This window comes from Haliotis asinina, chromosome 10 (genome assembly GCF_037392515.1).
Source record: "Haliotis asinina isolate JCU_RB_2024 chromosome 10, JCU_Hal_asi_v2, whole genome shotgun sequence".
Classification (NCBI taxonomy): domain Eukaryota; kingdom Metazoa; phylum Mollusca; class Gastropoda; order Lepetellida; family Haliotidae; genus Haliotis; species Haliotis asinina.
The window spans coordinates 48186478-48211639 of NC_090289.1; the positions used below are offsets into that span (position 1 = coordinate 48186478).

The 25162-nt window shown below is 40.7% G+C and overlaps 1 protein-coding gene across 1 annotated transcript in view; it reads right to left on the bottom strand.

The window, feature by feature from the left end:
* The window catches only part of LOC137298061 (contactin-like), a 48578-nt gene that overhangs the window by 18831 nt on the left and 4585 nt on the right, over window positions 1–25162 (bottom strand). The window contains exons 2-11 of the mRNA XM_067830111.1: window positions 11160–11202; window positions 9897–10000; window positions 9364–9458; window positions 8311–8396; window positions 7330–7478; window positions 6448–6561; window positions 5675–6010; window positions 4699–4794; window positions 3996–4229; window positions 2400–2505 (exon numbers count right to left, since the gene is read on the bottom strand). Coding sequence (XP_067686212.1) covers window positions 2400–2505; window positions 3996–4229; window positions 4699–4794; window positions 5675–6010; window positions 6448–6561; window positions 7330–7478; window positions 8311–8396; window positions 9364–9458; window positions 9897–9963 — 1283 coding nt within the window. The 5' untranslated portion in view covers window positions 9964–10000; window positions 11160–11202. The remainder of the gene's footprint in view (window positions 1–2399; window positions 2506–3995; window positions 4230–4698; window positions 4795–5674; window positions 6011–6447; window positions 6562–7329; window positions 7479–8310; window positions 8397–9363; window positions 9459–9896; window positions 10001–11159; window positions 11203–25162) is intronic.

The following is a 25162-nucleotide window of genomic DNA, read 5'->3' on the forward strand; positions in this document are numbered from 1 at the left end:
ACAATCCGTGCCGTATGTTCACGGGTTATTATTTTGAGAGTAGATTTAGATACTGAGTCGTGCATTACAAAGCTAAACCCAAAGCAAATGTACAACTACACTGGGGTTAAGACATCGCAATGTAAAACTACATTGGGGTTAAGACATCGCGATGAACCTTTGCATGAATGTTTGCATTGCATAACGTAAGTGTTACCCCTGAGAGTAACTATTAGCGCAAGCAATATTGGCGTAAGAGCTGAAATAGCAGTTAGTAATAAATCACAGAATAAAATCCAAAACAAAACCAAGGACACTGTTGAATGTCAGGCCCTAGATGGGATTTCCAAAATATTTCTAGGTGCGAGTTTCCTTTCGGTTTTTTTTATTCAGTGTCTGGGGTTTTGGAGAAGAACTAAAGTTACACAGCCATTCCAAAAAGCTCGTGGTATTTTTTTTTGTCTTAAACCTCACCGGTACACCACACAGAAGTCAGAAACCGCAAGCATTGTTGGTACTGTTTGGTGTCGCCTATGCGCTACTGGTTAGCGAACAGCTATCGAGCAACAGTTAACGCTAATACATCAGCATCACAATTCAATTCCACTATTTCCTCCCCATGATATTTGGCAACAATAAAAGACAGCAAAAGAAAATTCTTCCCGGTAAGTAGCACCAGAGAAAAGATATGATAAAAATAATTATGAACCCTTTAACAAATTTAACCTAGTCGGGGGATGTCCCACGATCTACACAATAAAAAGTTCAAGTTCACAAGTCATAAACAGTCTCAGTAAACTTCGTTACACTCCACCACTGAGTCTACCAAAACCTAGTAGAACGTCGCGTCAGGTAACCTTTGAGCGACCAATGACTGTCCAATCAAACGCGAGACCGTTAAACAGATTTAACCAATCAGGCGGTTACTATTTAGGGATCGGAGGAACTTTCAAAATACTCAGGTCACTGACACAGATCTCTCCACAAAAGAAAATCCGCATATAAGACAGTTATTTGACATGGTTACCATTAGCTAATATTTCCGCAAGATGACATCCATTTGTTAAATTTTCCGAAACGTTTCGTTCAAGTGATCAACTGAAATTTGGTCTGATGGAAATCATACAGAAAGGAGATGTGGTCTCCTCAGACTGGGAACGCCGAAGTAGTGAGGTTAATGTGTCGGGTTTTACGCCGCTTTTAGCAATATTGCAGCAATATCACGACCAGGCACATCAGCAACGGACTTCGCTTATTATACCCATATGGGAAATGGAACCTAGGTCTTGGGCGTTACGAGCTGTGGTTTTAACCACTTGGCTACTCAACCGCCACATTTGCCATGACTGTTGTACGTAATTTCGAATAAAATTCCGTGGCGTAGATGAAATGAAATGTAAGAAGATATTTCTTAAACAAAGTGTAGTCACAGACGGAATACACGTTTTCAAACTTGACGCATACACTTCAGGTTTGTGCGTCAGTTGTCTCCCAAATGGGAAGTCAAAGCAAATATATCTCTCAGAAGATACTGCTTCATCTCTCACCTGCGATATCTTGTCAAGATGTCAGAATTTGTTAACTAAACGTTGATATGGACCTACATGCACGGTCAAACACCTTTGTGTCGAACCATGATTTGTCCAACTTGTCTCGAAGTAAAGCTTAGTCCCTGCGTGTACTTAAGTTGTGCCGAACCTCGAATAACTAGAAGTATTTGTATTTGCCTCAACAAGGACCATGCTGTTTATCCTCGATATCTCCAGGGCATACGTTAGATAAATCCTCACTCTACCCCGGATAAATTTGCGGCTCGGTCCGATGAATTTATTACCTCCCTTGGCAGGCCGTTTTACCAATCAAGTGTCTACGCTGGGAAGTTGAGCTCACTTAGATCTTTAAATTATCTAACCGATTAAACTTAGCAGCACAAACCATGCGTAGGCACTCTGAAAGAGGTAGAAGGAGGTCCTGCACATATTTTTAAGGTTTCGGTTTTGTCAATTTTTCTGTATAGTTTCCTCCAAACCTGAGTCGCCCTGCTAACAAACCTTCCCAGCTGCAACCATTGTGTTTGTTAACATTGGCAAGATCGGTGGCAACGACGGCTTAGCTGATTGGCTACTGTGAGAATGCGGAGCCAGCAAAGGGAGGTAATAACACCAGGCGATGCGTAGTGATGATAGTGGAGACATACCGGAACGTATGCCCTGGAGATATCCATGATGACATATGAATAGCTTCTTAAGTATCATAATTAATTCTGTTTCATTAACTTAACGAACAGCGGAGTATTTTTGTCGTAGACAATATGGCGATAACTTTTCGCTAGCCTGTATTTTGCATTGTTCTGGCATCGCGCGGTTCAGTTTTTCCCTTCCACCTTTACGTGTTCAAGGGTCTGAGTGTCCGGTACGTACCGTCCGTATGCCAGACACTCTAGTCGGATGTCCTCACCACGGAGGGGCGGGCTGGGGAACACGGCGGGGAAGTCGTTGTGAATGATGGGGCCGAAGTCGTTAGCAGCTGTAAGAGAGGGAGTTGGTCAGTATGGTTTTACTCCACTTTTAGCAATATTACAGTAATATCACTTCGGGGGACACTAGAAACGAGCTTCACACATTGTAGGGGGAATCGAACTCTGATCTTTGGCGTGATTAGTTTCCCCATCGCTGTAACAGGACAGTCCAGGTACTTTTAAACTTAATTGTTGAAAACATACTTTATCATAGTTTATTACGTTGGACGAAAATGGTTAAACTTAGATGATCTTTCCATAACTTGACATACTGTGAGCAGACGATATAGTAAATATTAAACACTGAAATCAATAAAGTGAACTAAATAATAGACAGCTGTGTGGGATATATTTATATACTGAATGACGAAACTAGGGGAACATGTTTTAACAATCATCTCATCTCCCTGACATCACGTGTGCTTGAAGTGTGAGTTTCGGTTTACACCACTTTTAGCAAGTTTGCTAGGATAACCGATTCACAACTGGGCTTTAAACATGCTAGAATCGAACCATTTTTCGGAGTGACGAGCGAGCACTTAATCCACTGGACTAAAGGTGTGAAGGTTTGGCATGTTATTCTGTTTCCTCTGATTGATGGACAAGCAGACCTGGTTAAACAGTAGCGCAGTCTGGGTTGGAGCTTCACGCATATAAGGACAATGCTATAGAGGTTCTAAAACAGTGTTAAAGGCTAGTCTCTTTTCTGTAACGTGTGGTCCTGTTGTTTTTGTAAAATGCCATATATTGATATTAACATAATTAAATGCGTTTGACGCTGACCAATGTAGGTGCGTAGGTAGATCCTTTGAGACAACACATATCGCCTCGTGTTAGCAAACGTCACGTGACGTCACGTTTAATTAGGAACACATATTAAAACTGAAACGATTTTAACCGTTTTTACATCTTAATCTTTGGATAGTCTCCTAATGTATAAGAAAACACTTCTTCGTGACGAATTACTCTCATGTACGAATCAATAGTGTCAAATAAATTTCTATTTTAAAATGAATCATTAGTTTGCTCCAGGACTGAGCGTATGGAGACTGCACCCTGTGACCTCATCCTACAACTACTGAGGAGGTGAACGTGGTGACGAGCAGCAGGTGAGGCCTCGTCGTTGTTGCCCATGCTCAGTCCCCTCACTAATCAACATTACTTAGAGCACCGCTATATGTATCGGTGCTGGTCGTTGTACTTTGTTTGTTTGTTGTTTAACGCCTCACTCAGCAGTATTCAAGTCATGACCATCGATCTACGTGATTGGGGGTGGTGGGAGGAGGTGCGGTGTTGACGGTGTGTGGAGAATGGGTCTCTGCAAATTCTTGTCCCTTTACACGGTTTTACAAATTTCCTAAGTTTATTGGCTGCTTTGCTATTCGTGATTGTGATGATTACAACTGTAAAGGTGATCATGACTAATAACCATCATCATCATCATCATCATCATCATCATCATCATCATCATCATCGTCATCATCATCATCATACGTACTCTCTCCTGTGATAATGAGTTGAATACCGAGGCTGGTCCGGCTAGGGGGCTGGGAGGTGGCCACCGTCTGTCCGAGCAGGGCAGTGAGAGTGACCACACAGTGATAGGCCCCGGCGTCAGATTGCTGGGTCTCAGAGAAGTACAATTTCCCGTTGTTGGAGATGAACATGTATTGATTGAGGTTGGGTCGTACAAAGTGTGCCGCGCTGTTCTTGAACCACTGGTAGCGGACAACTGAAACAATGAGTGAGTGAGAGAGTGAGTGCGTGAATGAACAAGTGAGTGACTCAACCTAACACAAAATCTCAGTTATTTCAACAATGTGTGGGAAAATTTACAAAACGACGCATGGAGTGTAAGTTTCATTCCTCGGTGTTGTTATGCTCATCTTGGATCTTGATAATGTTACAAAAATCAGTTTATATCGTTGTTGATGATTTTTTATGAAACATGTAATTCAACGAGCAGTCGACCTTGTGTTATATTAAATGCACTGTCGGCTTTAATGTGATGTGTTGAATACATACAGTCGACGTTTAAGTAATTTACTGAGCACATTTTCGACATTAAAAAGAAATATTGAATATACATAGTTATTTACATTAATTTTACTTGACAACTAACTTATGTCTTGAATACATGCAGTTCGAATTATAAATAGTAAGGCATGAGTAAATTATCCCAAAGTGTGACTAGCTCTTACCCGGATTGAAATTCGGGGGGTTACAGCTGACTACAGTGCCCTGGTATAAAGGCGCTCTCACCGCTCCAGGGGGGTCGTTGGAAAACTCATACAGGTCTGCAAATGGAAGTTGTAGTCGTAAGTAAAATCACGGGTCTTGTCTTAAGTATGTGCAAGGGTCTTGTGGGTATAAGCAAGGGTCTTGTAAGTACAAGCAGTGGTCTAATCGTAAGTAAAATCACGTGCCTTGTAAGTATAAGATGGGTTTTGTCGTTATAACCAATGGTTTTGTCGTAAGTATAGGCAAGGTTCTTGTCATAAGTATAGTACGAGTTTTGTCCTAAGTATAAGCAAGGGTCTTGTCCTAAGTGTAAGCAAGTGTCTTGTCGTAAGTATAAGCAAGGGTCTTGTCCTAGGTGTAAGCAAGGGTCTTGTCGTAAGTATAAGCAAGGGTCTTGTCGTAAGTATAAGCAAGTGTCTTGTCCTAAGTATAAGCAAGGGTCTTGTCGTAAGTATAAGCAAGGGTCTTGTCGTAAGTATAAGCAAGGGTCTTGTCGTACGTATAAGCAAGGGTCTTGTCGTAAGTATAAGCAAGGGTCTTGTCCTAAGTATAAGCAAGGGTCTTGTCCTAAGTATAAGCAAGGGTCTTGTCCTAAGTATAAGCAAGGGTCTTGTCCTAAGTATAAGCAAGGGTCTTGTCCTAAGTATAAGCAAGGGTCTTGTCCTAAGTATAAGCAAGGGTCTTGTCCTAAGTATAATCATAGATCTTGTAAGTATGATGATAATGCCTATTTGTATTTCTCTGGTTTCCATCCACGCAGGTGCATGCTCAAGGCGCTACCATCTTTTGTGAAACGAGATCCCAATCTACAAAACGGTTTTATCACTATGCCATCAGTACGCCTGTGTAATGTATAGACTTACATTGGGTGGTAACGTTACGAAAGCTTTGTAGATCGAGACTCGGATTCTACGTGTTCATGCTAAATCAACTTACAACCAAAGGACACTTGGATGGGGTCGCTTAATATGATGCCTTTTTCGTTCTCAGCGGCACACTGGAAGTCCCCCACATCTTCTGTAGCGTCAGGGTTGACGAAGGACAGCTTTCCATTGGTCAGAGTGTAACGTGAACTTGTCTCGGACGTCACCTGATACCAGTCACCTTCAGTATTTTTCTTCATCCATCGGTAGACAGGTTGGGGGTGTCCCGTGGCCGTACACTCGATAAATGCACCTACAGTCTTGCCCACAACTACCAGGTCCCGTGGGATGATGGAGAACTTAGGTCCCTTCACAACCTCATTGGGGTCCGTGACAGATGTTCCGTAGCCTGGGCGATGAGGAGAAATATTAGTCGGGATTCTGAATTCGAACTGGTCCCTAGTAACTTTACTAGTCACAAAAGGTGACCACATAGGCTTGTTATCAAATTCACAGACTTGGTTGCTGCTGTCAACAATTATGAACATGAAAAGAAAATTATCACTCTTTTTGCTATCGCAGGGATTAGTACATGGGAGAATTTCCACTGACATCTTCATATATATCATCATCACGTTACCTTCAAAATATTAATCAATCTAAATACTGATGATTCTAATGGATGATGATTAGTATCTGCCGATTGTCATTGACATCTTTATGATCATAATGATAATCATTATGTTTCATTAAAATATGAATCAACATAAGTAATGATCATTCTGGATGATGATGATGATGATGATGATGATGATGATGATGATGATGATGGTAAAGGTTACTGACTGTGGTCCCTCTCAGCCTGGATGATCCTATACGCCTCGTTCAGGCTAATCTCACAGATGAAGGGAAGCCTCACGTCAGCTGACTCTCGACCCCACGCGAACCTCGTATCTGTGGCTAATGAAACAGGTATTTATACGTTAATAATTATATCAAAATCTTATCTTACACGATATGTCCGTACTATCATCAGTGTGTTCAACAGATTGGTATCATCTTCCTTCGTGAAAAAGGAACCTCTGACATTTCCAACTATTCTCGTAGATTAACTTTCTTTGAGCAAATACAGGGACATTTTCGTGCCAATGCATCCCTGAATGTACAGACAGAAGATAATGTACCTATCCAAGTTGACTGAAGACCTAAGTCGACACCGGATGCATCCCCCTCAGTCGGCTTCGTACAGGCAAACAACTGCATCCCCATTACCTGCTTCCTTCTGTCTATCACCTGCATCCACCCCAAGAGATTCATCATCACAATCAGATGAATACCCTCTATCAACAGTTTGCTCGCATTTAGCTTCCTCCAGACACCCAACTGCATCCCCGCTACCTCCTCTCTGTTAGCTGTATCAAGAGATGCATCCCCACCATCTGATGCATCCCCTCTACAATATGTCTCAAGGCAACCAACTGCATCCCCACCATTCACTTCTTTTCTCTATCCGTTGCATCCAGATCACCAACTTCTACTCTACCAACCGTATCACGGGATCTGATGCATCCCAGCTACCAAAATGCATGTTTATTACCCACGGTTCTTCATTTTCCAACAGCATCTCGACCCTCGACTGTACCCAAAGTACCTACTGCACCCCCATCTATCTGCTGCAATCCGACTACCCACAATGCAGTTCCACTCTGTGAGACGAGAGTGACGTACTTGAGTACTTATAGACAACGTATTTAGTGGCAAGGTCCCTGTCCTCCGGCTGAATCCAGTACTCTTCCGCTTGCAACATGGACGTCCCATCCCCCTCCCAGTGTAGGTCCTCGTTGGCCCCTATTCCACTCGTCCACCACTTGTTCATCCTGAAGACAAACACATACAATAGACGTCGGGTGCTCACAGAACCATCTGACTGTCCCGAGGGAGAAAACGCTGCTACGACTGATTTGCAGAATATCCTTTGCACATTTAGTGAGAGAGTGAATTTAGTTTTACGCTGTCTTTAGCAACATTCCAGCAATATCACGGCAGGGGACAACGGAAATGGGTTACAGCCATTGTACTCATATGGGAGAATCAAACCCGGTCGTGACGAGCGAACGGTTAAAACCGCTGCGCCGCCAACGGACCTTTGTAGGCTTAGAAAGCCAAGTATAAGAGTCCGTGTATTGAATTTTACGCCGCTTCTAGCAATAATCAAGCACCCGAAATGGGCTACCCGCCAAGCATAAACAGGACATAAATCACAACTATGTCGAAGAGACGTGGTGTTATCGCATTTGACAAACGGATGGCGTCATTCTATATACAGTCAAACAATACTATGGCCTATGAAAAAAGTACAAATTATACGACACAACATGGACCAGGGTTTTACTTCGAGACAAGATGGACACATCATCGTTCGACACAACGTACATGAAGTTACATACCAACTGTTAATTAAAGAATTCTGACATTTTGAAAAGAAATCGCTGGTGAGAGATCAAACAATATCTCTTGATTTCCCACTTGGGAGACAACTGACACACTTGAAACCTATACGACCGTCGTAGCGCTACGCTCGCTTGGAGGACCAGGGACGGGTGAGTCAAACAAGGAGCACTGGTTTACAGTTATCTTCGGAATGTTACCATGACGACTTGGGGTGCAGTGCAGCTGAGTGCAGTGCTCTGTCCCCTTGTACACACCCACCTGTTGGTGTCATAGCGTGTCAACCATGTCGACACAAACTCGTGTTCCTGTTTGGAGTTAACGCTCAGTAGGGACGCCCCGTCAACCTGAAACAGACAGACACTAAAATAAATCACAATTACAGTGAGGACGGTTCGACAGCGTGGGTTCGACACGGGTGCGATTCACCACATGGATAAAATGTGGAAAGCCCGTTTCTGGTGTCCCCATTATTAGATATTGATGGGATATATTTATAGTAGAGGCATACAACCTAACTCACTGATTGACTCAGTACCACTATTAACTTATGTTAGAAGTGTCATCAGAAAATGCTTATGATGTAATGAAAATGTTGTATACATCAATCGAATGTAAATGCAGATTTCTCGTAGAACAACATAAATTTTCCAAATCTGCTCAGCGTACATAAGTGATCTTTACCAGTGATGGCGCCAAAAATCGCAATACAAAGTTGTATCCCTTAGATGGGTCAGGATCAAGTGACAGCAGGTTTGAAACCTTAATCCGTCTAGATTACGATCCTTGTCGAGGGATTAGATTACGCACACATTATTCGGGGCGCTGGAGTAGCCTAGTAGTTAAGGCGGTCGTTCGTCACGCCGAAAATCCGGGTTCGACTGGTCACATGGGTACAATTCGTATCAGAGTTACAATCTGACGTATAGAACCCGTGATGATTCGGGTTAGAATTGATATTTAGCAACCCAAGATTATCGTAAGGGGCAACTATTGCGATGACACATGTCATCAGTTCCCTGTTGCGTAGATCGATATTCATGCTCTTGATCACTGATTATTGGCAGACCACCGCCACATAGCTGGAATATTGCGTAGTGGAACTGACTCATTTCCTCACTGTTACATGTCGGATAGTTAGCTTCTTTCTAAGTATTTAACCTACTTGGTAACACCTTTCAGAATTTCTTGTGGGAACCATCCGTGAATTTACTTGCTTGAAGTGTCCAAAAAGTAAAAACCGCAGGCAATGCTGTTTCACCAATACGAGTCTACCCAAACATACCGATTTCTCCCAAACATTTCACAGCTCACCTCACAAGCCAGACTGGCCTCTGCGTGAACTCGAGTGGGATAAAACACAAAGTGATAGCATCTCTGTTCAAACTGCTCCCATCCAAGCGGGCAATCTGAAACAACACGCTCACTTAAATACAGACAGATCATCAGACAATGTAGGTTACACCACAAATAAATAAATAAATAAATAAATAAATAAATAAATAAATAAATAAATAAATAAATAAATAAATAAATAAATAAATAAATAAATAAATAAATAAATAAATAAATAAAACACAAAAATATACAAGCAAATATCCGTTACATATACCCAAAACAATTATCCATTATGGGTTTGTAGCAATGGCAATGTCTTATCCTGTAACTAATTGCATAGGAGACAATTGTGTCCGAACTGCCTGCTAAGGTATTGGAACCCATGAATTCCAGCCTCAAATTCCAGCCAACTGTACAGGTGTATAGAAACGTTTTCGAAAAAAATATCTGTGTTGTTATTCTCCAGTTTCTCGACAAAAGATTAGGTGACAATGATGTGTTTTACTTACCATAAAGGTTTTGGCAACAGACCAGTGGGATGTACAGCACAATCAAGAGGTGGTTGAGGACGTCCATTTTCAGGAGCAAAACATCGGGCGGCAGGGCAGACAATCTGCAGACACGTGTCAGAGCAGACATTTTAAGACACACGTGCAGATCACCATGTAACGAACAGCGTCTAGAACACAAACTGCACACACGTGTCAGCAGACAATTTAACACACACGTGCAGACTTACCATGTAACGAACAACGCCTAGAACACAATCTGCACACACGTGTCAGAGGAGACAATTTAACACACACGTGCAGACTTACCATGTAACGAACAACGCCTAGAACACAATCTGCACACACGTGTCAGAGCAGACAATTTAACACACACGTGCAGACTTACCATGTAACGAACAACGCCTAGAACACAATCTGCACACACGTGTCAGAGCAGACAATTTAACACACACGTGCAGACTTACCATGTAACGAACAGCGCCTAGAACACAATCTGCACACACGTGTCAGAGCAGACAATTTAACACACACGTGCAGACTTACCATGTAACGAACAGCGTCTGAGAACACAATCTGCACACACGTGTCAGAGGAGACAATTTAACACACACGTGCAGACTTACCATGTAACGAACAGCGCCTAGAACACAATCTGCACACACGTGTTAGAGCAGACAATTTAACACACACGTGCAGACTTACCATGTAACGAACAGCGTCTGAGAACATAATCTGCACACACGTGTCAGAGCAGACAATTTAACACACACGTGCAGACTTACCATGTAACGAACAGCGCCTAGAACACAATCTGCACACACGTGTTAGAGCAGACAATTTAACACATACGTGCAGACTTATCATGTAACGAACAGCGTCTGAGAACATAATCTGCACACACGTGTCAGAGCAGACAATTTAACACACACGTGCAGACTTACCATGTAACGAACAGCGTCTGAGAACACAATCTGCACACACGTGTCAGAGCAGACAATTTAACACACACGTGCAGACTTACCATGTAACGAACAGCGTCTGAGAACACAATCTGCACACACGTGTCAGAGGAGACAATTTAACACACACGTGCAGACTTACCATGTAACGAACAGCGTCTAGAACACAATCTGCACACACGTGTCAGAGCAGACAATTTAACACACACGTGCAGACTTACCATGTAACGAACAGCGTCTGAGAACACAATCTGCACACACGTGTCAGAGCAGACAATTTAACTCACACGTGCAGACTTACCATGTAACGAACAGCGTCTAGAACATACCCCAGCTCCGACAATCTGTGGACATAAATGAGTTGAACTTACCTACTAAATAAAGACAGATGAAGCAGATGTTTACATAACGGTATGGACGTTATAAGCATTAATGTTGGTAACAATTTATTCAGGAAAATTACTTGTAACATATTTTATAACGAACAATTAATAAGTAGATTTTCACACCTACTCGTGAAAAGTCAGAATTTTACACATTTGCTTCTTGAGTCACTATAGGGTAACTAGACAGTCAGAAGTCAGGGAGGTCCGTTTCCATGATGTCCAAGAGTTATGTCCCCTGCACCAGTTAAAACAGAGTGCCAATCAACAGCATTCGTGGGATTTCAGGGTGATTCATTTAATGTCAAGACGAATTGTTAACCTCGTGAGTGACAATTCAGGGTATCGATTTATGATTTCTATACCATAAAATCTTCATGCGTCCCCTCAATATCAAAAGACATATCACGAAAGCACTGTATTCTCTATAAAAGACTAATATTCATATATTTCTTATTTCAGATTAGTTTGTCAACATTAATCTACATACGTCCACTTACACATTGATGTAACCAAAGCTAGCGTCAAAGATTTAGAAAGAAAAGAAGAAATCAATGTCAATCAAAACGACAAACATTAATTTAATTATTAAATTAAAAAAGGGCTGGACAAAAGAAATAAAATAAAATTTAAAGAAAGGGAAAAAAACTCTTTAACTTTGCTAGAGAGATTCGACTTCAAATGACAATAGAGAGACCTACAGATTGGGTTTATTTCCAACACAGAGGGAGATAAATGAGTTCTATGCTTGCAACTATTATGTAAGTACATGGCAGTTTTTAAAAAGATATATTATGTCTTGTAAAAGTAAATGCGCCTCCAAATAGGATTCAAAGGCAGGATAAATACGTATTTTGTTTGGCGTGTATGCCAATCATTTCATTACATTGCCTACTTTGTGCATTAACACAAACATACAAGTAGTTTAGATTCAACTAAAATATATGCAGGCTTAAAAACAGTTGTTTGTCAGGTATTTCTCTCTCATTTCTGTTTTCTAAAGCGAGTGTGGTAGAACTGTTGAACCATAGAAACATTCATTGATAAAAACACAAAGACAACTGATAAAGCTGAACACACTTTGGACCCTGCATTTTAGAATGTTACTGCAGTTTACGCTAATTTTATGTTAAAATCTAAGACTACAGTAAGAATGTGTTTTAGTTCAAAATGTATGTTAAGTAAATGCGCCTGGGAACGATAGTTGCATGATGTTCACACCCCGTTGATCTTATAGATAACCAAGAAGCGAATACATAAGATATGTATTTTTGCTTTCGTCACACAGTGTTTTACAAATGCATTTTTGTAAGGTTGCATAGATTTGCTAAATGCTATAAGGAAATTACCAATTCACACAAACGAACGGCTATATGAAAAAATGAATAGCCTTAATAGTATAATCACAATGACAATGACAATTTATTTCAGTATGAAGGCCTCATGGCCTAAAGTACATTAAATATTCAAAATAAACAGTGCGCAGCGGTGTTCAGAGAGTGGAGGGTTGTGTACTGCCAATATACTCAAATTGGCAAGTTTCGTTTCAAATAGATACTTAAAGTTAGTATGTGTTCATAGCGTGTTGATGTCACTAACTGATAATATTTAGCACGTGATGGATAAGCAGGGTAATATGATGGAATAATTTTCTTGCGGCTTCCAGAATATTAAAAATGGTACTCATCCTCGATTTGCTGCAATTGGCAATTAATGCATAATAACATTCTTTTCTCAACAGTTTCATCAAACCTATACTGTTGATTATTTAACTTATGTGGGAGACAACGAAACTTACATAGGATTCTTCTCAAATCGTGTGTGTCAGCAAGTGCGGATATGTATTCCTGAGGAGTTATAGTGATATCAGTTCAGAATATGCCCCCAAACAGTGAGAATTACTGATCATAACATGCCAATGTTGAAACTGGATATCTTCACAACATTGTTGAAACTGGATATCTTCACAACATTGTTGAAACTGGATATCTTCACAACATTGTTGAAACTGGATATCTTCACAACATTGTTGAAACTACTTAATAAAGTATGTCAGTGACCACAATCCTGGGCGACCCATACATATGAGAAACCATGTGTACCAAAGTAATAATCTAACTTGTGACACCCAATTTATTTTCCCATTTTTGTCGTATATCTTGAGCATCTCATTACAGGCTTTTGGATATCTTGTATGTTCCATGTATAATAGTCAACATCAGTACTTGATACAGCGAGTATAATATTTAACACAAAGCGGGTGTCTGCCTGTCTCACCAAGAATGGCATTTCTGGAAACAGTTTTACTGATACCTATAAATCTCTTAAAGAAATTTCCTTGTACTCTCTCAGTTACATCTCTCTTTGTGAAGCCCCAAATCTCTGACCCATACAATAAAATGGGAATAATTTTAGAGTAAAAAATCTTTAGAATACTATTAAAGGAGATAGTTCGGTATTTTCGCCAAACCATAAGCTGCTATAGAAGTCCTTCGGCATTTGCATTGAACCTTGGCCTCAAATCCAAAATTAATAATACTGACAAATCTCAGCGGCCAGTCGAATATGATTTTTAGCAGCAAATATCGTCTTTGCCTTTGTTCTTTTCCCCTGTCTTATTTGTTTGTTGTTTAAAGCCGCAATATTTCAGCTATATGCTTTTGAAACTGAATCAGACGACCAAGTGGCTCATATCTAACACGTTGTGAGGTCACTATGACACGCAATGACCCAAATCATCAAGCCTCGCCGAATGATCAAATGGATCACCTCTAAGGTCCAGCATGGATTGAGTGGACATTCTAACCCGACGTAAGCCCGTTGCACCCACAACTTGTTGAATTATTGAATAATTCTTTCAAACACATCAATGATGGTTCCCCTTTTAGAAGCCAGTCCTGTCACCATAGCCATTAACCAGTTACTTTGTGGAGGTAGGCATTTTATCTGACTTCAGTGTTCCATGTCTACAGTTGAACACAATCTCAATGCTTTGACAGTCTTGCACAGAACTAATGCCTGTCTAAATCATGACAATATGAGCTTTAGCGACGTCCGTAATGACGAAGGAAAAGAAATTAAAAATAACTTTGTTCAAGTCCACTAGAAGTTGAAATATACCGAACTAAATTGGGTCAGTTTGTGTAAGTCATGTGACCTTTGACTTCAGTCGATGTTGTTTTGTTATCAAACTTATTCTGTCTTGTTCCATGAACTATAAAATGGTATGGGGAATCAGGAACATAACCCGTAAGTCATTTCCTGTCATCTGGACCAGTTTGGGTTAAGTTCCACACAACCGTGTGCGAGGGTCGTGGTGTAGGGGGTAGAGCATGCGCCGGAAGAAAAACCCGATCGGTGGTTCGACCTTTGGCTGTGTCATGTGAAAATAATGATACTATTTATTGACATACCTGGCTGTCATCATGCAGGGGCTATAAGGACTAGTGGGTTCGGAGTTGGTATACTGTGTCTGAGTGTGGTATCAATGTGGTATGATACTATTTATTGACATACCTGGCTGTCATCATGCAGGGGCTATAAGGACTAGTGGGTTCGGAGTCGGTATACTGTGTCTGAGTGTGGTATCAATATTTAACTGCGATATGGTAGTAATGTGCTATCATGATATAACTGGCAGTCTTCTGGTATACTACAGGCAGACGCGGGCGCGCGCGCGCACACACACACACACACACACACGCACGCACGCACGCACGCACGCACGCACGCACGCACGCACGCACGCACGCACGCACACACATACGACAGGTGGGCACTCACGAAGGCACACAGTTCACAATCCAAAGAGTAGTATTATTAATGGTGGTTTTAGGCCATTAATAATAATACTCAAAGGCATGCACACACCGTACTGGTTCATTCGCGGAAAGGCGACAATTAAGTTTATGTTTTCGCAAGAAGGCGAAACACGGTATATAATATATTATAAAATGATACGATGTTGCATGATACTTTGTACATATTTTAAGGATTAAAAAGGACACGGGAAGTGAAATATTTCATAAATACATAAGTATGAATAAAATGAACGTGGACGCCTTGTGGATGGCGCCTTCCTCTGGGATTAGGGTTTTAGTATAAACACCCGAACCCACTGTTGCAAGTTTCCACCCTTTTCGCACGAACTCGAAAACGAAAACTGGCCCCTGATTATACACATCCGAGAAGTCGCCTCCGTGCGAGGACATCACCGTAATATTGGTGGGATAGTTTAATAAAAGGGGCATAAACCATACTCACTCACCCACTCAGTGTTTGGTACACTTTACACTTTACTTCACCTAAATTCCCCATTCCCCCCCCCCTCCCACCCACACATTTCGTCGCCATACCACATATACAGCCGTACTTCGCCTACAGTTTGGTTTAACACCGCTTTTAGCAATATTCCAGCAATGGGACACTGGAAATGGCATTCACACACTGCGTCCATGTAGAGAATGGAACCCGGGTCCTCGGGGTGCGACCTCTTTAACCATTAGTCTAGCCCACAAGTACGGGTACACCGGGACAACCCATTCTTATTGTTAGAGCAGTTGAATATTCAACATACGGCGTAACAAAACATCGACACACTCGTACCAAACTCCTTTGTAACTGGCTATCCTTCCATCAAGCCCAGCGATACCTGACATGTTCAGCGTCCTGAAGTCAGATCTTGGCGGAACGAACAACCACCCTGTGCTATTGTGTTTGTTAGCTATCGGGTCGACTTAATGTTTCTCCGAAATACCAGGGCGTGAACTCAGGGTTATAAATTATTTCAAGAGAACACCACCCTACACACCGTCACTATGTGTAACACCCCTGTTGAATATAACCCATGTTTTATCTCCTTGAAAATCCTTTTTGAAATTCATGCCAGCTTTCAACGTCCACATGTTCGTGAGGAATACCAGACCATACTGATAAATCTGTAACAAGATTATTCCTGAAGAATATTTGACCTTGCATCAACACAAAGCTGAATATCAGACTATATTTTGTTTCATATATAATTACATTCTTTGAAGAATATTTTCGGTAAATTTATTCGTTTCAACTAATAACATAACGTTCTGTAGTAACTACACAATGTTTAGCTGGGGTACCTAAGAAAAGAACAAAACAGTTCATATTACTGAATATTTTAAACTGATTGTGACGTATAGGTAGCAAACATTGCGGCCCACTGGTACGGTACCCAGGTCCCGTGTTGTCAGCACCTCGCGTTCCCAGCCCAACGTAGGCGATTCTTCCTGTGAATCTGCAGCTATGTCATAAAATATAATGTGCATGCATGATATTAGGTAGCGTATAGATAGGTAGAAGTGGAGCTTAACGTCGCATTCAAGATTATAGCACTAACATAGCGACGAGTATTTGTGTGCTAGCTCTCTATATCTATCTATATCTCGATTCATATATATATTTATCGATTTATCGATTCAAATATACAACAAAAATAAATAATGAATGATAGTTCCATTTTTTTTCGAAAGGGGCGAGTTGGGAGATTCGGAGGAATCTGGACTTCCTTCATTGAGGGTTTGGGCATCGGTGAGGCAAAAGCTGGTCGGAAGTGGGAATGTGTTTCAGGCAGCACAGACGAGCGGTGTGCGTGTCACTGTCCCAAAATGGCGGTTTTATGGCGCTAAAGTGTCCGCTGAGGTATCATAAAGCTGAGTAAATTCACCACATACACAGTATACTGTCCACTCGACCTGGTCTTGACCACTACCTTACTATGGCCCCTTAATTCTGACTTCTACCAATGAAGACAGCATCAGTTCCATCCTTAAATATCTCTTTGTTCGACGCGTCCAAGGAATTAAGACGTCGTGGTTTAATTCAGAGAAGTAATATATTGCACACCGATAATTACAGGGTGAAAAAGTATGTTTACAGAGGACTGGATCAGTGACATAGTTTATGTGTGCTGATAAATGTTTTAAATGCTTGCATTTGATGATTGCTGCAGCGTATTAAATTTTCGGATTGTTGGGTATTCATAAAATTGTATAGGGATGTACAAACGCTGCAATGGCACATATTTATTACAAATAAACAAAAAGAGATAATCATCTCCTAAACATGGCAGTTTACAGATATTACACAATCTGTCATGTCTAGCCACGCCAATATACCTGCCAGTTTCTATTCGAAGTTTATGAGACCCCGACTTAAACTCGGCAAGAGCACGCCTATGTTTAAAACAGCAAACTGTGAAGATATAAGATCAAACAACGAACATAGGTTTAAACAAAGAATATCCAAATGTTTTTGTGCCTTTTATTAGTGCAGAATACCACCCCTGCTGATAGGAAACTTTGAGTCGCCATAGAAATTCCTTTAAAAATAGCGTTTCACTTCGAAATATCAGTTCTTGCCAAACAAATCCAAATCCCTAAAATTTAATGTATGTTTTGTCCTAAATGCCCAGCATATGCAACCATTGTTTGTACAAGCATATTATAACATTTCTTTACATAAATCCCATTTGGCATTTTTAACATTTTACACAAATATTTAATAGAATATTTAATATATATAAAATATTATAGAATATTTGGTGGCATAAATATACAATGGATATCTTCTACATTCTCCTCGTACAACTTGCGCTGAAACAGAGAATTTAATTCCTAGAAACTGTTTACCAGCTATCACATGCTACAAATCTAATTTTAGCTGAGTGTCCCAAGACAAGATGTCAGCGAAGATGTCTCCTTGGAGACAAGATCGATCTCTTCAAGGACTATGTGACTATAGTGTGACCAGAAATTACCGTGAATTTTATTAATATGTTTAATTGGATTTCTAGCATAAACAGCCTTGACCAACTATCAAGTGCTTGGTTTCACTCAAGAGGTACAACTCCGTTAATTCTTTTTCATTAGTTTGTGAAGAGCTATCCCCCTTTTAATTAATAAATATAGATAAACACTCAGTCATAAGCAGCTGATATTTCATCACATCACGTCTGCCACGGATATTTTTTTGTCGGGGAACAAAACAGAAGATTAAAGAGGATTACCACACCCCAGTGATTTCTTCTTCTGAAAGAATAGGAGTTGTGCAAGTTGGAAGACTTCCATGTACAACATCTATTTCGCTAACAACACTCAGCTCGCACGGTATGATAAAACTGGACAGACTTTGGTGTCGAAAGTAAAGAACAAATCATAAGGTAAAGGCTTGAACACTGACAGTGATCTAAAAATATCAAATACAACGAGTCTACAGGCATACACTTTCTAAGTGCTTGGTCCACACTAATGACCTACTGAATAAAACACCTGATATTTGTACCAGCTAGGAAACACAATCTGTTTGCACACCATTACAGAACCCTTTTAGAAACTATTACCTTTGTTTTCCTTTTATATTTACCGTAAAGCACTGCATAATTGAACAATTCACTAAGACTCTGTGAACATCTGGAATATATAACTGATCGCAACGGGATTCAATCTCGTACAGGTGAGTGTGCATGTATGTAGGTCGCTTTCAGCAATGTTCACGCAACGAGGAGCGCCAGAATTGGTCTTCACAAATGGCGCAAGTGTTCAGTGAGTTAGTGAGTGACGAACGTTAGGCTGCTGTTAGCAACATTCCAGTAATATCCGGGCATACTACGGCTAGAAGTTGGCATAACACATTACACCGATGCAGGAATCGAACCCTGATCATCGGCATGTCGAGAGAACGCTTCATCCATTAGGCTACCCCCCGCCCTGCATGTTGTAAGTCAATACTGACGTCTAGTATTTCACAACATATTTCAAGAAAAGGAAAACAGTTGAAATATATCTTCATAAGGAATAAGAAAATGGGGCCACAGACTTACATTTTCAAAATAAAACTGTTGTTATGTAGACCAACCACCAAAGCTACATTGAGTATATTTGTTCCAGAGTCTGTAGACAGATTAGAGGCTACCTGACCCACTGTCTAAATAAACTTTAGACAGTTATTTGATCCATGACGCCGAGGGCATAATTTCACGTTCCTCCACGAGGTTGCTCCACGTCCGCCACCGACATAGCTTCCTACAACCATGTAAAGCGATATGTGTGCCAGTGTTCAGGGTCACTGACGGTGCAGTGAAGATAATACTGGAAACATGATATTGTCATGGGATTAAGTAAAGAAGAGTCAAGTGAAGGGGAAGCGGAGATTTTGACACTGCAGTGACTTTAACCTATCCCACTTTACCACACAAACTGACGTCATAGTCAGTAACACATTTGTAGGAAAATCTCTCACAGCATCATGTTTTAAAGGGCGGCGAGGTGGTCTAGTGGTTAAAACAGTTCGCTGTCATGCCGAAGACACGGGTTCGATTCCCTACATAGGTCAAATGTGTGAAACCCCTTTCTGGTGTCCCTCGCCTTGACATTGCTGGAATATCGATAACACAGCGGAATACTCACTCGCTCGTCTTTTTGAAACAAATTCGATATTTGAGTATTACCTTTTTATATTAATCCATTTCAAAAATCGCTGTTTTATGAGCTGAGCTGGGGTCTTTACGTCACATCTCAGGGATATAGTTTTCATAAACATAAATAATGCGAAATCCAAAAGAGTTTTATCTTTGAAAACATATATTCATTTCACTATTAGCACCAAATTCAAAAATAAACAAGTGATCATTCGGACGAAATAGCTACAATTTATTCCGTGTTTTTATGACAGCGTAACATGGGATAATTGCATAATTTTGCTTACACGTGACATATGAAGGATTGTGAAGATAAAGTGTTAATCATTTTGTACTGTAACCTTTGAGTACATACACACTCTATACGTTAAAGCGCAGGTACACACATGGATGAAATCAGGTGTTTCATCGCAGATGAAACATATTTCAAATCCAGAAGCAAATTTGCATCAAGAAAACATAAAGTCATGTCGGTGAGAAGATTTGTTTTGAAATATTTTAGACATGACGCACTTTAGCTGAAGCTGGCGATATATCTCCCGGACACAGACATGCGCTTTAGCTAAAGTGCTGTGCAAAATAAAGTATATCCATGTATAAAGGAGTCTAGTGAAGAAATAAACATGAAATGCACGCAAAATTATATATTTGATACAGATATTATTGCTGAGACTTCAAGTTTATGAATTATGTCGATTGGTTTCAGCCTAACTTCGATTTGATAACCCACCTAAGTTGGGGGTCAAACACAGAAAGAGTATACTTTTTTGACTAGTAGTATATATTCAAACGCTGCTAAGATACAGGCAATAGTTGAATGTTTCTATTAGGAACTGCGACTCAGTGTGAGGTCTCGTGTAGTTTATCCTCGACATCAGCCATGGGCTGTGGAACGGATGATCTCAATGTCTTACGTTTTCCACCTAAGAGCAGCTCTTGGGGTTTGACATTTTGTCCCAGATAATTTCACGTCTATGGTGCATGTGCGTGCGTGCGTGCGTGCGTACCTTAATGCAGTTTTGACATAAATACCGAACCCTAATCAAGTATGGTCCGAATCGTTACACTCTCTCAATGCCGACGTCCAGGCAAAGTAACAACGAGCGCATTTTCCAGTGTCTTTTGGCATGAAGTGACCCTGGAATCGAACCCCACCACTTTCAATCTCCTGTCCACAAACCCAGGGGAGGCCACTTCGGTTCAGCGAATACTCAACTACGTAGACATAATAGATTATTCTACAGGAATCCTTGTAAATTAATCTTTTGGTCTTTAATGTTTGGTTGTTTTACGCCGCACTCAGCAGTATTCCAGCTATATGACGGCTGTCTGTAAATATTTGGACCAGACAATCCAGTGATCAACAGCATGAGCATCAACGCAACTGGGATAAGATGACGTGACATTGCGTAAACAAATTCAGTGAGCCTGACAACCTGTTACGGCAAGCACGGTTTGCTGAAAACCAGTTTTAATCCGGATCTCCACGGGTCTTATTAATACGTGAATTAAAGCTAAGCACTCGGGCCAATACAGAAAGGAACATGGTGTCAGCGTTACTGAGATTTCAGCCATAGAACTTTAAGAACGTAATGGTGGGGTAGTCTAGAGGGTTGAGCACGTATCAACGAAAACGCGGGTGATTCCACTATAACCTAAATAGGTACAATATGTGAGGCCCATTTCTGGTGTCCCCTGCCGTTATGTTAGTAAAACATAAGAAGTATTGCATGCAACCATTTAATGAAGAAAGGGATATTCCTGAGTTAAGATACCTGTAACATGTTGTTTAGGAAACAGCCTACTCCAGATATGACGAACAACAGTTACATGAAATGACTGTTGTTCACAGTAGCATTTTATATCATTCCTCCTTTCAAAATTGAAAATTAGGGTCAGCGAAACCATATGTAATATTTGCTACTGATACTTTCTGTTTTGGGAATTTCAATTTTTCACCATGCGGAAAGATTCAATTCTTGATCACATTAAAATAAACATTGATTTGCAGTTGTATTTTCCTCTCTGTGCTACCCAGTCCAGGTATTGGAGGAACTTCGTAAACAAAGTGACAAAGCTGTTCAGATAAGTTAGTATGTTTTTGCTGCAGTGTAGAGGAAGGTGAAGTCTTGCATAAAGATTTTAATTCGAGCAATATAACAGTGTCTAAAGGTGGTGTTCTTGATTCTGGAAGACCTGTTCCACTAACTTCTAATGTCATTCATCCATACATTTATTACCACTATTCTGACTATTCAAACTACCACTATTCTGACTATTCAAACTACCACTATTCTGACTATTCAAACCATACTGAGAGCTAAAACAAATTGTATCCCTGGATCGTCAGTTGTAATATCATTTCGCATCAAACATTTAGTAAATGGGCGAACCGCTGATAAAGATGAGACAAGTAGAAATATTTTTATGTTAAATTTTAAGCATTCTTTTGTTGGAAGAATTGGTATCTATTATGTTGCCTTGTTTTTTATAAAATTTAAAACAGAAAAGTCACAGGAAGTTCTTGAACGTCCAATCCGTACAGAAATTGTTCTGTTAATTCCCTTGCCTCAAGAAGATGAAATTTGTAATCAAAGTTCGTAATGATTCCATTAGCTGATGGTGATAGCCCTGGAATCTCTTCCTCCTTACAGTTCTACCTAATACATACACCGATAATCTCCATGAATACACACTGATATCGATCATTTCCAGTTACAGATCTAATGTGTGTGATATTTGGGATAACTGTTTCGCTGTAAAATTCAAATTTTAGTTCTTTTGTTAGGTTAAGTTCCATCCGGGATTCGAACCCTCACTCGCAATGTCAGGCACCTAATCGGCAGCACCAAAGGTCGACCTAACCCACTCTGGTCGAAAATACTTGCAAATACGACACTAATCATTGGTCGATCGATATTTTCTCAATTGTAATAATGCATAACAGTGATCGGGATGAACTCGATTCTACTGTCTTTAGAAACAACATTATACTGAAAGCTGTTTTTCAGCAACTTTTTATGAAGAATATGCAACCCCCACCCTCTCTCAGTACACGACAGAGACGGTCGATACGTTGTCAGCGTCATGAAACACAATACTGACAGCCCCAGCTGCACTTCACTGTTCGTCAAAGAGAACAGCTTGTTAGTGATAGAGTCTGACTTGAAGAAAACAGATCTCTATTGTTTACACATGTTAAGGGTGACAGCAGCCGTTTGTCTAAGTCACACATGGCAACTTTCTCACGTCTCCGCGTACGTGGTCAATTTACGTCATCAACACGCTTGAGAGATAGTGTGTACACCTGGAACATAGACTGATGTCTTGTTTTTTCAGAAGCTATCACTTGGACAAAGGTTTTATCAGCTATTGTCGACAGATCTCGCTGTTAAATGTTACTAATAGAAACGTTAAGCATTCAATCGTAGGTTCAAAGTGATATTGTCCCCGAACGTCATTCCATGAAATTTCACTTAATAATTTAATCTATAAAGGTGGATCACAATTTCAACATCACTTACGTTAACCCCCACCTTGTATGCTTCTGAATGTTACTATTCCTGCGCACATGGGTCCAACATTCCTGGGCACACAACATTTAAGTACACTTGTTGCAAAAAGTATTCTAAGGTAAATCACTTGCTGCCAGTCACCAGTATTAGGCATGGAAGAGCTTAGAAGTGTCTTCCACACTGAAGGATAAGTAATCTTGTCATTTCTTAAATATAAATTCAAATGTTTGGAGTCAAGCTATGATTTTAAGAAGGTTTAATTTCATAAAAGTTTTTTCTTTTTCCTACAAGTGAAGACGAACTTGTCGGTCAGACATAGAAGACTTTCTCCACAAAATCAATGTGCTTTCTTTGACTAGTGGCAAGCGAGCTCTCATGATCTCAATGGTAAATAGAGATTTCATCTGATGTTTTCACCAGCCTGGAAGCCAGTGGCCCCAAGCACCTTGTATCTGTCTGTTTCGCCAAGGCACACAGGACTAACCCTCCTTCTGAGGTGCATGGTACGGAAGTGTCACGGTAGAGTTCTACGACAAAGCCCAAGACAGATGGCCGTCGGGTCGTCCACGGTTTTGAGAGGAGAATGTCCAGAGACATGCTGTAACCCTGGATATAGGAAAAAGAGGGAGAAAGACCAAACCAAATATATGAGACCTCAGCCAATCCCATTTAACTCAACCCAGGGGATTGATACACGTGAAACCTATCCAACCTAGAGACAGCCACATCCAGGTCCCTTCATCCCAAACTTGCATGAGATGACAGTCTGAAGGATAGAGCATTAAAGTAAAATGCAGGGAAATCTCAGACTGAGAGTCAGAGGAGGAAGCATATCTGCTGAAGCAGGATGAGTATGACCCAGTTGGGCCTTCGATTTCAAGAACCTCTTTTGGGCCTGCAGAGGTTTATCCGGGATCTGGGACAGCACATGGTTTGTCAAAACGTACAGCGAAATACCCCAGGGCTAATCATGTCCAAAGGGATTACTCTGTATATGAAGGTACCTTTGGCCATTCCTGTGGCAGCCATCAATGTTCCCGTTCCCATAGGTCTCAGATGTATGATCACGATCTAAAAGAGCCTCATTCTGTAGAAGGTATCATAGTTGCCGGATGGATTGTACACATTCTGTTGCCCGCATTCCAATCTGTTTAAGGACCTCCTACTATTCCAGGATCATTCTGGATAGTTTATAGATGATCCCAAACTTGACCCAAGAGATAGGCAAACCCCTACGATGTGTAAACCTCTACGTAATGAACGGATAGAAAGGATTCAGAAAGCTTCTCATCGTCATTTATCTGACTTGGCTGCCAGGTACAAGATAAAGCTGCAGAATCCAAGGAATGTTTGTCAACGGTGATGTGCGGGTGCGGCTTATAATATCACCCCAGAAAAAAACTCCTCTCAGGTGTCCCAGATATGAACAAACTGTCGCCTTGTCATTGAATCTGAGCATGGCTGTGAGATTCAAGAACCACCTTTCAGGGATTACAGCGCTGACAAAGGGAATTCCATCTTGTGAATCCACCATCGACTGTTTCGGGTAACCGACTGTCATCGGAACTCCTATTAGGGCAGATAATTTTATCTTTATTCATTTCTTTCCAAACACATTCTTGTTTGTCTCTTTCATTCACAGTTTTCTTCCCCTCTATATTCGTGGTGTGGTGGGATAGAAAAGTGGTTAAAGCATTCACTCGTCACCCGAGTTCGATTCCCTCAAATGAGTATGAGTATAATCAGTGAATATAAACTCGGGTGTCCCCCGCCGCAATAGTGCTGGAATATGAACCAAGTAGAACCATACTCACTCACCCACAATCTATGTTCGTAAAAGAAACAATATTTTAATGATTGTCGTCTGTCACAAACATTGCATCCTGACCACCCGTTTCAGTGGATCTCGTGAGATTTTTCGGGTAGGTGTTTTTGGTTGGTGACATTGGCGTGATTG